The sequence below is a fragment of the Tupaia chinensis genome, unplaced genomic scaffold (assembly GCF_000334495.1).
Source record: "Tupaia chinensis unplaced genomic scaffold, TupChi_1.0 Scaffold000214_1, whole genome shotgun sequence".
NCBI classification, from domain to species: Eukaryota; Metazoa; Chordata; class Mammalia; order Scandentia; family Tupaiidae; genus Tupaia; species Tupaia belangeri.
The window spans coordinates 1,472,430-1,485,712 of NW_006159689.1; the positions used below are offsets into that span (position 1 = coordinate 1,472,430).

At 50.7% G+C, this 13,283-nt stretch overlaps 1 protein-coding gene across 2 annotated transcripts in view; it reads right to left on the bottom strand.

The window, feature by feature from the left end:
• Nucleotides 1-1,165: 1,165 nt before the first annotated feature.
• Nucleotides 1,166-13,283, bottom strand: part of CANX (calnexin) — a 35,544-nt gene continuing 23,426 nt past the window's right edge. Inside the window, exons 10-16 of one of the 2 annotated variants that reach the window (XM_006147457.3) lie at nucleotides 12,381-12,494; nucleotides 11,675-11,831; nucleotides 7,608-7,823; nucleotides 6,736-6,855; nucleotides 4,872-4,998; nucleotides 4,638-4,717; nucleotides 1,166-1,470 (exon numbers count right to left, since the gene is read on the bottom strand). In XM_006147457.3, the coding sequence (XP_006147519.1) occupies nucleotides 1,417-1,470; nucleotides 4,638-4,717; nucleotides 4,872-4,998; nucleotides 6,736-6,855; nucleotides 7,608-7,823; nucleotides 11,675-11,831; nucleotides 12,381-12,494 (868 nt within the window). In that variant the 3' untranslated portion in view covers nucleotides 1,166-1,416. Of the gene's footprint in view, nucleotides 1,471-1,515; nucleotides 1,561-4,637; nucleotides 4,718-4,871; nucleotides 4,999-6,735; nucleotides 6,856-7,607; nucleotides 7,824-11,674; nucleotides 11,832-12,380; nucleotides 12,495-13,283 lie in introns of those variants that run through there. The other variant, XM_027771452.1, reaches the window with a different exon arrangement.

Below are 13,283 nucleotides of genomic sequence, written 5' to 3' on the forward strand. Positions count from 1 at the left end.
TCCAGTCACTGTGGAGCTGGCTCACCTCTGGATGAGACTGTCTTTACACAGAGAAAGAGAAATGGATAAAACTGAACGGTTGTATTCTGTCCTGTCCTTTGGCTCTGGAAAGGGGTGGGTCTGCTTCACAAAAAGAAACACACGTAATCACAGGGGAGCGGGACACTGCAGAGCTGCTAAGGATCTTCGGCAACGGACCGCAAGCTGAGCTGTGAGGCAAGTGCACAGCAGCGGGGGAGGAAGGATGGAAACATCCACTCTCAGAGTTCACATGCCATCAGCCACAGAAGGCTGGAGGCCACACTCGCTGCTTGCAAAGGCTAACTGCTGACGGCTAACTGCTGAGGGCCACGGGGAACCACCTCCCCAGCTGGTGGAAAGCTGCCCGGGAGGGAGCAGCTCCGAGAGTGACAGAACACACACTTTATGGTCTAAACAACACCAAGTGGAAAGGATTTTTTTTTCTTTTTGTATGTCTTTTTAATACAACATAAATGGAACTTTTATGTAAATTTGGGCTTCTATCCAATCTCTTCCCTCAATTTCCTTCGAAGAACTGAGTGATGGAAGCAGCAAAACAAGATTATAACCACAAATGACCATACTTAACATGATTATTAAGGGACAAAGACACTCGAATGTTTTATAATACCAAACTTTAAAAAAAAAAAAAAAAAAAAAAACCTGTTTAAAAAAACGCAATTCACCCCCGGGGAGCCGAGGAGGCGGCTGCTGGTCAGGGCCCTGGACTTCTCTGGAACTGCTGACATTTTCTCGCAAGCAGAGAGGAAGATGGAAAGGTCAGGGAGAAATGGGGAGGGGGTCTGCTGTGGGGAGCCACCAACTCCGTGGGGGCACAGAAAGTGCAATCATCCCCCGTGGAGGAAATTCTCCCCCCAGTGGCTTGCTTCTAAACAGGATATTACTTGGATTTCGTTGATTTCCCTTCTCTCTCGCTCACTCTCAAAAAAAAAAAAAAAAAAAAACACCTGTTTTAGAAACTGCAATTCATCCCCCTAGCCTTTCTAAATGTCGGTGTTATTTCTGCATGAACAGATTAATATTTTAAATTAAGCCAAGATTTTAAAGACTGGCAAAGTTCTATCATTCTATTTTAAAAAAACAAAGATGTTTAAGAACAAAAAGAAAAATACAAGTTAGTTGCTTAATGTTACATTTCACAACCATTATGTTAAATGTTTTCTTTTCTACAGAAACAAGGTCCTTTATGTCACAACTGCAGTTATGTACTGCTAGGTGTTTAAAACTACAGGGACTAGTGTTCGGCTGGAACCTGTGATGTGACGGCTTGAGGTTTTCTGAGCTGCAGCCTAGAGTGTGCCAGGCCCTCTCTAGAACCACACTTGCAGGGCAGGGGAGGGAGAGGAGATCACAGATCAAGTTCTTAAGATTGTTTCACTCTCTTCGTGGCTTTCTGTTTCGTGGTGATCTGTTCAAAATTTCATCCTCCTATTGGTTAAAAAGAAAATAAGTTCACTATAATTATCACATTTTAAAAAGTTCATATTTTCAACATCGGCCAAGCTGAGGATATCCCATCTGAGAAAAAAGAGAAGAAAAATTATTGGAAAATGCCCCCAAAACAATGGTTGTGTCAGAGGTGGTGAAATGACGTACATTCTAGTTTTGCCTTTTTTGTTTTCATGAGCATAACTCTTGATCTAACCCGTGAACATTTTCTTAAGGGTTCAAACACCGTGCTTTCCCAAGTTATCATCTTGCTTAATGCTGAACAGGCGACACCTGGCCTACAGGCACACGAGATCGATTTTAAGGCTGCGAAACCTCCTATCCAAGAGGGTCACAAGCTCCAGTCTCTATTCTATCATGAAGTCTTAAGACTTTTCCCCTGTGAAAACACTCCCTTTACCTAATGGTGCTGGCCACTTCTGTGTGCAGCAATGTGGGGACTGAGATGTGGGGTGTCCGGCCAGGGCAGTACAGGCAGCAGGGTGTGGCTGCGTGAAGCTCAAGATGTGTGGGAGGCCCACGTTCAGTTCCTGACCAACGTGCAATGGGCCCGTGCCTGTGGTCCCAACCGGGAGGCGAGGCCCTGTCAAAAACGCCCATGTTGGCGCAGTCATAGCACAGGGCACTGCCACAATGCTGGAGCCATGTGGAGGGGCAAGATCGGTCGCCAGTCAGCCCAAACGCTCCAGGGGCAAGTACATGTCTGGGATCCCAACTAGCAGGGAAGACTGCAGTGTGAGACCCTGTTAAGGATGTGTGTCTTTCTCACTCTCTCTCTCAATAAATAATAAACTTTAAATGAAAAATGTCTGCCTTGGGACCAGTGGTTGGCATAATATTATGTCGCTGGACTCCCATGTAGTTGACCGCAGTTCAAGTCCCGGACCTGGTGGCTTAAAACTCACGCCAGGCACCTGTGTGTGCGTGCCCAAGATTCCAAGAGAACGGAGGAGAAGGGATTGCAACGTGGCCATCCCCCTGGGGAGTGACTTCTCGCTTTCTGTCTGTCTGGTGAATACACGCACCCCATAGCAAAAATCTCCTTAAAAAAAGCCTGCCTCTCTCTCATTAAAGAAAAAAGGATGTGAGACACAGTCCCTACCTTAAGACCTACTTCTATCAACTGAAACAAAATGTACCTACTAAAGACACAGACAAGACGCAGACGGCACTGACCTTTACCAACAGGAAGGCAGAGCTGTCATAGCTTTCCCGCAACAGACCACGAGACCCCACTGAACGGCGCTCCCAGCAGCCCTTGTCTCCACTCTCTACCCTGACCACACGGGCCTCTGGAGGATCACTTCTGGTCTGAACACGGGCTGTTCCCTCTGCCTCAAACGCTGGTCCCACTGACATCCCCACAGAAAAGTCCTTGAGCTCCTTCAAGGGTTTGTTCCACTGTCAGACGGTCATTTTCCCAGCCAGGCCCCTAACGATGAACCCGCCCGCCTCCAGCAGGGCCAATACCTTCCCTACCCTACTTCCCCCCTCATTACTTCCTACGCACGGTGTCCCTCCCTTCCAGGTAATACCTGCCGCTCCCTGCCCATGGCTGGCCCGGGATGGTGCTCAACAAGTGCTGGTGAATGAGTAGGCTAAGTAACCCAGGAGCCACAGGCCAAGAGTTCGGAGTGCAGCCACTGTGCAAGATCACTCAGGGCAGTGCAAGGCGGCAAGCGAGACAGACTGTCTAGAATCCCCACAAAGGGTGCTGCGTGGCGCGAGAACTCAGGCACCGGCACCCAGCTGGCTAGCTGGCTACAGCTCAAGGCCTGGGCCTGGTGGCGTGCTTTCTCGCTTTCCCTTACTCTCTCTCTCTGGCCAAGTTAAAATAGTAACAAATAGAATTTAATAAGTTAATAATTAAAAATAACAATAACTGGGACCAGTAGTTAGCATAACGGCTATGTGGCTGGAATCCCACGTAATCGATCGTGGTTTGAGTCCTGGACCGGGTGGCTTTAAGCTCATGCCGGCGCGTGTGCGTGCGAGCCCAAGATCCCGATCCCAAGAGGAGAACGGAGGAGAAGGGACTGTGGCGAGGACATCCCCCCCCGGGGGATGATTTCTCGCTTTCTGGCTTTCTGTCTCTCTGTCTCTCTCTCTTTCTGGTGAGTGCACACGTCCTATAGCAAAAACCTCTCCAAAAAAAAAAAAACCCCAAACAAACAGAAGCCTAAAGTGCGGGCCAGCAGGCTGTGTGGTGGTTACGGTGCTGGACTCCACATGACCGACTGAGGGCCCAGTCCTGGATGTGGTAGCTTGTTTTGTCAACCCTAACCCCCGTGTCTCTCTCTGGTGACTGCACATGCCCTATAGCAAACTTTGATGATGATAATATTTTTAAATACTAATAATAATGTGAATTGAGCCAGCAGGTGGTATGGTGGCTGGGATCCTGAACTCCCACATGGCCAACTGAGGTTTGAACCTGGAACTGACAGCTTGCTTTCTTACTCCCTCCCCCTCTGGTGAGTACATGTGCTCTAAAGCAAATTTTTAATGATAACTAATTAACTTAGTAACAATACTAATTCTCTAGAAAAAATGTTTAGGAGCCAGCACATGGCGCAATGGTTATGTTGGTGGGTCCCCACATAACTGATTGCAGTCTGAGTCCAGGACCTGGTGGTTTAAAACTCACACTGGGCATGTGTGTGTGCACGTGCCCAAGACCCCAAGAAAAGAATGGAGAAGGGATTCTAGCGTGGCCACTCTTCCTGGGGGTGATTTCTCACTTTCTGTCTCTCCAGTGAGTATTAGTGAGGTGTAGCAAAAATCTCTCTAAAAAATGTTTTTTAATTTAAAATAAAAAATAATAAAAGCAAAAATATCTCTTAAAAAATGAAGCAAACGAAGAAAGCACGTAAAGCACTTCATTATTTCTCCTTACAGCGTTCTGCTTATCCCCAAGACCACTTTCACTCCCCCAAGTAAGAGCGTTTTCTCTCGCCAAAACCCGTAGTTTAAAATGACCACGGACAGCGCTAGCGTGCATCACCAAGACTAAGACCCCCTCCTGAACCACACCGGGTAACAGACTTGCTGCAGCCACAGCTGCTGTAAATCACCCTGTGCAAATATCCCTCTTAGGTAAATATCCCTTCACTTAGCTGCTTCGAAATACAGAAATTTCCCTTTACCTCTGGTTTAGGTTTTCTGTCTTCCTCCTCTTGACTGGCAGTGCCACCATCGTCCTCAGCATCACTTTTCTGTTTCTCTTCTACAGAGAGAAAGGCAGACACCTGAGCACAACCCCAGGGTCCTCGGTGACCAGACATCGGGATCGCGGCAGGCTCAGGGTCTGAGACAACCTTCACCAACAGGATGGTACAGCTCACAGCCCCGGCTCAGCGTTCTAGGGCTCTGCTCCTTACCAAGCTTCTCTTCGCCTTCCTCCTCCTCGTCCGCCTTGTCCTTTTCCTCCTCCTTCTCCTCCTCTTCCTCCTTCGCATCTGGCTGAGGAGCGTCGGTCTTCTTGTACTCTGCGGCACTGGGCTGTTTCTGAAATGGCCCAAACGCAAATCGATCCCTGACCGCATGCGCTCCGTAGCACATACCCACCCAGCACCTGTAGGGAGTCCTGGACAGCCAGATCCACACCCTCCCACCGCAGTACATGGAGGCACCACAGTGCCAGCAACCGGCAGCACAGGTGGAGCTCTCGTGCAGTTTCCTCTTTCTTTATTTTTTGATTTGACCAGAGAGAGAGAGAGGGTAAGAGTGAGAGAAGAGGAAATGAGAAAGCAAGCCACCAGATTCAGGATTTGAACTCTGGTCGGCCATGTGGGAGTGTCCAGCACCTTAACCACCATGTCACCTGCTGGTCCCCAGAGCTTCCTCTTTGCAGAGTGCTTAAAGGTGGTTCAGGTAGAAGGAACAGCAAGAAAAAATGAAAGTAGATGTCCCGACAGTCCACATAGGGGACCAGAGGGTGATACAACAATTAAGTGCAACACCCTGCGAGGCCAACCCACGTGGCGAGGTCTGTGCCCAGGACCTGGGGCTGCTGACGCTGTGGGTGGGCTATGGCCTCCTGACTTTGCTGGGGGTGTTGCCTCTCTCACTCAAGGGAAAAATATATAAAAACGCATAGAGTTACGCCAGCCCCACACCTTAGTCATCAAGGGAGCCGACTCCCACAAGGCCAAGTGCAGTTCAAATCCCAGTCTAGGCAGCTTGAAAAACATACCATGTGTCCCAAATGCCAGTAGGATGGAGAAAGGAAGAAGGGACTGTGACACGACCAGGACTCATCAGCCTCCCTCTACCCCACCCAGTTTCTGTTTCCCTGTCAAACACACATATCCTCCAGTACTTAAAAATACATATAGTGGGACAAGCAGATGGCATAATCATTAATGTTGCTGGACTCCCACATACTCTCAACCATGGTTTGAGTCTCAGACCTAGTGGCTTAAAACTCATGCCAGGCATGTGTGCATGGGTGCCCAAAATCCTGAGAGGAGAAGGAAGGAGGGATTGCGGTGTGGCCATCCCCCCCGGAGAGGTGATTTCTCGCTTTCTATCTCTCTTCAGCGAGTGTACGTACCCTGAAAACAAAAATCCCTCAAAAAAAAAAAAAAAAAAAGAGGGTGATTTCTCGCTTTCTGTCTCTCTGTCTCTCTATGTCTTTCTGGCAAGCACACACACTCTATAGAAAAAAAAAAAAAAAAAAAAAAAGATGCATACAATCGCTTTCAACACGGCACAGATATATGAACAGTGAAGAGAGGTAAGCCTGGAAAAAAGAACTCTGAATCAGGTAACAGAGTGCTTGGCAGGCGAGGCAGGCCGAATTCCCACTTTGCAGAAGTGGAGCCTGAGAGAGCTCCTTTGCTGTGACTGAACGCCCTGGGTCACAGGAGTGCCCGAGGCCGTGGTGCCCCAGTCCTGCAGTGGCGGGTGTGGACGAAGGGCAGTGAGCACGCAAAGCTCACCATGACCAGCAGCACAGGGAGACCCAGCTAGGAAGAAAGGCGGGTTTGTGGCCAGAATCTGGTTTGAGGAAGCTGCTCCAGATCGAGAGTGACAGAGCCGGGAGACACAGCAGTGAGGCAAAGCCCCCCCCCACTGCACACAACCGTGGCCGCAGACGCAGAGGCAGCTTGGAAGTCCACCCCAAACGTGGCCCAGTCCTTACTGGGCTGCTACTGGAAACGTCTCAGGCAGTATGTCAATATTTTAATTACTTAATGTCATAAGTGTTGTTTCTAAAAGTGATTTTAAAACAATCCATACCTTTCCAGAACAGCAGAAGAGGATGACAAGGAACACCGGCAGGGCGACGGTCAGAATGTAGACCACCCAGAGCCACGGGCGCTCCTCAGCCGCCTCGAGCATCTGCTCCACCACGCCTGGCTGCAGGGAGACGGGGCTGCTGAGCGGCCGGCTCTGGACCTGGGCATGGCGCTGCCCAGGCCCCCCGGGTCTGAGAAGTCGTGCTTGCAGTGCGAAAGGAGAGCTGGACAAACGCCTCCCTTCCCACGCTGTTCTCACCAATGTGCGAGCTCACTCTGAGCCGGCAAAGCAGGCTAATTCATCATCTGCGAAAGGCTCCCTAACCTCGGAGCCAGTGACGAAGAGCTTCGTCTCAGTTAGGCGCTCTAGGCCCCCGGATTAGCCACATGCCCTGCTGTTCAGGGCTGGTAAACCGAGATTCACCATCGGCGAGTGCATCGCAGGGCTGGCTCCATGGCATAGGGATGACACTGCTCCCGAGAAGCCAGACCCCCGCATGGCGACAGTGGTGCAGCCCCCAACCTGGCCATCCCGAGACATACCAGACGCTCCCCCCTCACAGGAGCACGCGTGTGCTGTATTATGAATAAAAAAGAAAACCAAAAACCAAAAGCATCCACTACAGGGCCAGGTCGTGGCACGTTACTAATGCAGCTCGACTTACATGGGAAAAGAACTGGGGTCACATCCCAGGACCTCCCTGAGCAGGACCCAGACCGGAAGAGCAGGGTGGGCGTGGACTGGGGCATCGGAGTGCCTGTCTATCCGCCGGGGCGCCTGTCTATCCGCCAGGGCGCCTGTTTATCGCGAGACACAGAAAAAGGAACACAAACGCAAGGTGCCACCCTGAAGATGCAAACGCGAGCACAGACCTCGGCAGCCCCGTCGGCAGCTTTCTTCAGGCCCCATCCATCGTTGGCCCAGTCGTCAACGACTCTTCGATCACCGCAAATGATGAAGTTGTCAAAAAAGATGTCAGAGGTCATGGACCACAGTTCCAAACCGATAGCACTGAAAGGAGTCATTCTGAAAGGCTCCAGGTCCTCAAAGAAATCTGGATTGGGTATTTTCCTGGGTTTCCAGATACCCTAGAAAAAATATTTTAAAAAATTTTAGATAACAGTCAACAAAAACATACGGGGAGCCTACCCGGAGAGCAGGTCTGCGTGCTCGATGACGGCAACGCTGACTGGGACACTGACGAGGGTGACAGAAGAACACACACTGCCAACAGCCCCCGTGCTCTGTTCCCACAGCCAGCGCCCAGGACCAGCAGGCTCGGCCCAAACCCACACTCATTGTCCACAGTTGTGCCCAAGGCTCCACTCCTCCCACTGCTGATGGAGCAGGAGCAGAAGCCCCGCAGGTCTCTGGAGGGGCGACTCAGACGGGACCGACGAGGTCTAGGACCAGCGACCTGCCTGGAGGAAAACCTCCTTCCTATACCCCGACCTGTGACAAGGGCGGTCACCACAGCACTGGCCCCGAAGAGTGGAGGGTGCTCCTTGCTCACTCCCTCGTGTGCACGAGCACAGCTCTGTAACAAGTAACGAGAAAACCTTAGAGGAAACGGGTTAGCCTCTGTGGCAGGCAGCAGCGCACTGAACCACAGAGATGGACGCCACAGGGCAGTGGAGGCCTGGAGTCCCTGCCCAGCAGGTCCAAAACAAACGTATGCCCAAGAGTCGCACCACCTGGAGTGCAGGGTGGGGTCCACGGCACGGCCAGGCCCTGCCGGCAGTGCTTCTCTCCCTCCTCCTGGACACACACGCACATGTTCTATCATGAATCAAGTGAAAAAAAAGAGTAAGACAAAAAATAAAAGCAAAAATGGCAGTCTGAATAGCCATTAACAAAACAGCTAAAGGTAATTTTTAAAATGCAATTATTGCTACCTTATTGTTTACCATACAATTGAAAGCACATTTAAAAGGGCTGCCAGGTAGCACGTGATTAAAGTGCTGGGTTCCCAGATGGTTGACTGTGGTTCAAGTCCCAAACCCAGCAGCTTAAAACTCACACTGGGCAAGTGTGCATGCATGCCCAAACCCCAGAGAGGACAGGAAAGGGGAAGAGACTGTGGCATGGCCATCCCCCGTAGAGGGGCATTTCTCATGTTATGTCTCTCTGTCTCTGTCTCTCCAGCAAGCGTACACAACCTGTAGCAAAAATATCTCTCAAAGGAAAAAAAAAAAAAAAAAAAATTTCAAAGGGGCAGAAGGTGGTGTGGTGGTTAGGGTCCTGGACTCCCACATGGCTGGCCAGTTTGGGTCCTGGACTTGGCAGCTTAAAAAAAAAAAAAAATCACACTAGACCTGGTGGCTTCTTTCTCATTTTTTCTGTGTGTCTCACTAGGAAGCATGCAAGCCCTGTAGGAAAATTAAATGATAATAATAATTAAATAATTCCTTTTTCTTTTAAAGAGACATTTTTGCTATAGGGCACATGTGCACACCAGGGAGACAGAAAGTGAGAAATCACCTCCTCTCCCAGGGAGGATGGCCATGCAACAACCCCTTCTCTGCCCTCCTCTCAGGACCTTGGGCACACACGCAGTGCCCGGCATGAGTTTTAAGCCACCGAGTCTTGGACTCAAACCACGGTTGACCACATGGTAGTCGAGCTATTTAACCATTACACCATCTGCTGGTCCCAGTAAATAATTACTTAAAAAAAAAAAAAAAAAAAGATTTGCTATAAGGTACATGTGCTCAGCAGAGACACACAGAGCAAGAGAATGTGAGGAAGCAAGCAACCAGGTCCAGGACGCAAACGATGAACAGCCACATGGCAGTCTAGTGCATAAACCACCATGCCACCTGCTGGCCCCAATAAATAATTATTTTTAAAAAAAAAGGACCCCCACATGGCAGACTGCTTTCTTTTTTTCTTTCTTTTTTTTTTTTTGGTACGTAGCGCTTGTCTTTGGACCCCCACATGGCCAACCACGGTTCCAAGCCCCGACCCAGTGGCTTAAAACTCATACCAGGCACGTGTGCATGTGTGGCCTAAGAGCCCAGGAAGAGAATGGAGAAACAATTATTGCAGTGTGGCCATCCCGGGGTGGGGGTGATTTTCACGTCCGCCCTTATGGTCTCTGTGTCTCCCTCGCCAGTGAGCACATATGCTCTAAGGAAAATCCTCTTTAAAAAGGAAAAGAAAAAAATCATCGCAGTACACGTGCGCGTGCCCGAAGCCCCAGGACACTGGAGAAGGGACAGCGGCGTGCCCACGTCCTCCACGGGTGATTTCTCACTTTCCCTGTCAGTCTCTCCTTTTCTCGCAGATGAGCACCCATGCCCTGTGACAAAAACCTTGGGAATGTTTGAGAACAGAGGAACAGGGCCGTCCTGTGGCCTGGGGTAAAGGGAGCAGACCCAACATGGCCACCTGCACAAGTCAGGACGAGACTCGGTGTTTGAGAGACACACTCCGAGCACGTGTGCACACGCCCAGGTGTGACTGCAGTGTGACCATGCCCCGCTGGGGCCACTGTCCCCGCTCTGTATGTGTCTGTCCCTCTCTCTGGTGCACACACGCCCTCTAGCAAAGTAAAAAAAGAAAAAGAAACCTGAGGGCCAGCCAGCGGTGTGAGGCAGATCAGCTGGGTCCTTCACGGCAGACTGCACGGTTCTGCGGACCCAGGGGCTTAAAAAGCATGGGGAGAACAGAGGAGAAGGACTGCGGTGTTAGCAGCTCTCTTACCTCCCCACCCCTTGGCGAGTACACACATCCTAGAGCAAATCAAAAGTAAAAGAAATACACTTTAAATTTTGAATTTTGACAAAGTGGAAATTAAGGATTATAAATAATTTTTCCAGGACAGAAACAGAAAAAAGGGTGTGCATGGGTGAGCTTCCACAGTAACCCTGACTCCACACCTTCATGACCTGCATTTTCTTTTTCTTGGAGAGGTTTTTGCTATAAGGCGCGTGCGCTTGCCAGAGAGAGACATAGAGACAGAAAGTGAGAAATCACCCCCAGGGGGGATGGCCACACCGCAATCCCTTCTCCTCCATTTTCCTCTTGGGATCTTGGGCACGCACGCACATGCGCCCGGCGTGAGTTTAAGCCACCGGGTCCAGGACACGAACCGCGATCGACTACGTGGGAGTCCAGTGACATAGCCATTACGCTAACTGCTGGTCCGTCGACTTGCATTTTTTTAGTTTTTTGTGTAACAGAGACACTGAGAGGGAAAGTGAGAAATCACGGCAGGGGGACGGTCATGCTGCGATCTCTCCTCCATCCTCCTCCTGGGATCTTGGGCACCTACACACACGCACACATGCCCAGTGCGAGCTTCAAGTCACCAGTCCAGAACCCGCACTGCTGCTGGCCACGCGAGAGTCCTGCGCCTCAACCCCCGCGCCCCGTACTGGCCTCCGTGGCTTGTATGCTTTTCAGCTCATTCGAGCTCAACCTTCTCAGAGCCAAGGCCACACAACGGGCTGACCCGACGGCTGAGGCCGCCCACATCACACCAGCCAGACTGGGACTGGGGGCCCCACTCCGGGTGAGACCGCGGTCCACATCACACAGGCCAGACTGGGACTGAGGGCCCACTCCGGGTGAGGCACCACGGCCCTCCACATCACACAGGCCAGACTGGGACTGAGGGCCCCACTCTGGCTGAGGCCGTGGTCCACATCACACCGGCCAGACTGGGACTGGGGGCCACTACGGGTGAGACACCACGGCCGCCCACATCAGCGCCCAATCTTTTCCACTTCTTCTGTTTGCAAACGTAACGACTATGGCAACCACCGTCTCTGGTTTCTAGGCTTATTTTAGTAACACTGAACCAAGTCTCTCCTAATTTATTACATTAACTTTCTAGTCTTAATTCAATGACTTGAGTACTGTGATCAGCCGGGCAGACAGCATGTATCTCACTACGACGAGATCAAGGAGAGCAGCCAGCCTTCCAGGCACACACCTGGTAGTTAGGGTTGTCAATCATGGGGGGTTTCCATTTGCCCTTGTAACTGGGGTTGTCGATCATAGGTCGCTGCCAGACTCCACAGCCAGGGGCCGACTCGCACTTAGGGTTGGCGATCTGAGGAGCCTCCCACTCGCCATCCATGTCCTCGTCCCTGCAGAGACAGAAACAGGTCATAAGAGGCTCTGCGATTCCTCACCCCTGCAGAGACAGAAACAGGCCATAAGAGGCTCTGCGATGAGGACTCGGGGCACCAGCAGGACAAGCTACCCCTGGGTCCCTGCAGGACGCTGTGCAGTGCCGTGCGGAGAGCACCGCCTTCTCACTTCTCTGTCCAGCAACGGCAGCTTTTCATGGCAAATACATTAAAAAAAGAAAAAAGATGAAAATGTAACTAAATTGGTTAAGTTTACCCTCAGGTTTGGGTACTCAGCTAAGTTTTACAACTTTGACAAAACACAGGTCATTTAAAAGGTCAGCCATGGGCCAGCAGATGGCGTGGTGTTTGGGATGCTGGACTCCAACGTGGCTGACTGCTTCCAACCCTGACCTGACAGCTTACTTTCTTACTTTCCCTCTCTCTGTCCTTCTGTTTCTCTCCACTGAACACATGTGTCTTCTAGCAAATTAAAAAATAAGTAAACTTAAATAAATAATTCTTAAAAAAAAAAGAGAGAAGAACAAAGGCCGCTGAAGCCCTTACCAATCGTCTGGCCTCTCTGCATCCGGGTCGGGCACGTACTCGGGCTCGCCGTCCAGCCAGCCGTCAGGCTTTGTGGCCTCTTCATCTGGAATCTTAGCAGGGGCATCCTCATCCCTTCAACACAGAAAAAGCTGGTCATGGCAGCCCTAGCCAGAGAAGGACAAGGTAGTCCTGCCGTGTGAGGCTGACAGAGCATTCTAGAAATATCTTGGTCTTAATCTCAAATTTTACACTCCTCATAGAAAATCTCTGTAACCTATGTATCTGATAAGCGTCTCCTGAAAGAACTCTTTCAAACTACTGAAAAATCAGCAGAAGATTTCCATAACGACATGACTAATAAGCATATGAAAAATGCGGTCATTAGCAATCAAGGAAACGCAACTCCGAGTCAGGACGAGGTCTGGAAACGGCGAGGGTGTGTATGGACAAACCGAGCCCCTGGACGCTGCTGGCAGGAAAAGCAGCAGCGCGGGCTGCTTTGGGAAGGGTCTGGCAGCTCCCGAATGTGGGCGCAGGGACCGTGTGGCCAAGCAATTCCACCCATGAAAGGAAAGGATGCATTTACGCAACACCCGCAGATGTTCACAGCCTCAGCCATGACTGCAGTTGCATGGGGAGCCAGCTCGATGCCATCCCAGCCAAACCCGGCGGCGTCTACATGGTGGAGTCGGAGCCATGACACAGAGGACTGGGTCAGGCTTCACAGGCCGTTCACGCATTAATGCTAATGAGAAATACCAGATGTAAGTGGCCACGCGTTTTCTGATTCCCTCACAGGAATGTCCAGACCAGGCAAATCCAGAGGGGCGGATCAGGGGTTGGTGCAGGTGGAGAGAGGTAGCAGTAGGGAGTGACTGCTGACAGGGAGCAAGCTCCTTTTCCAGTGACTGTCCTGAACCC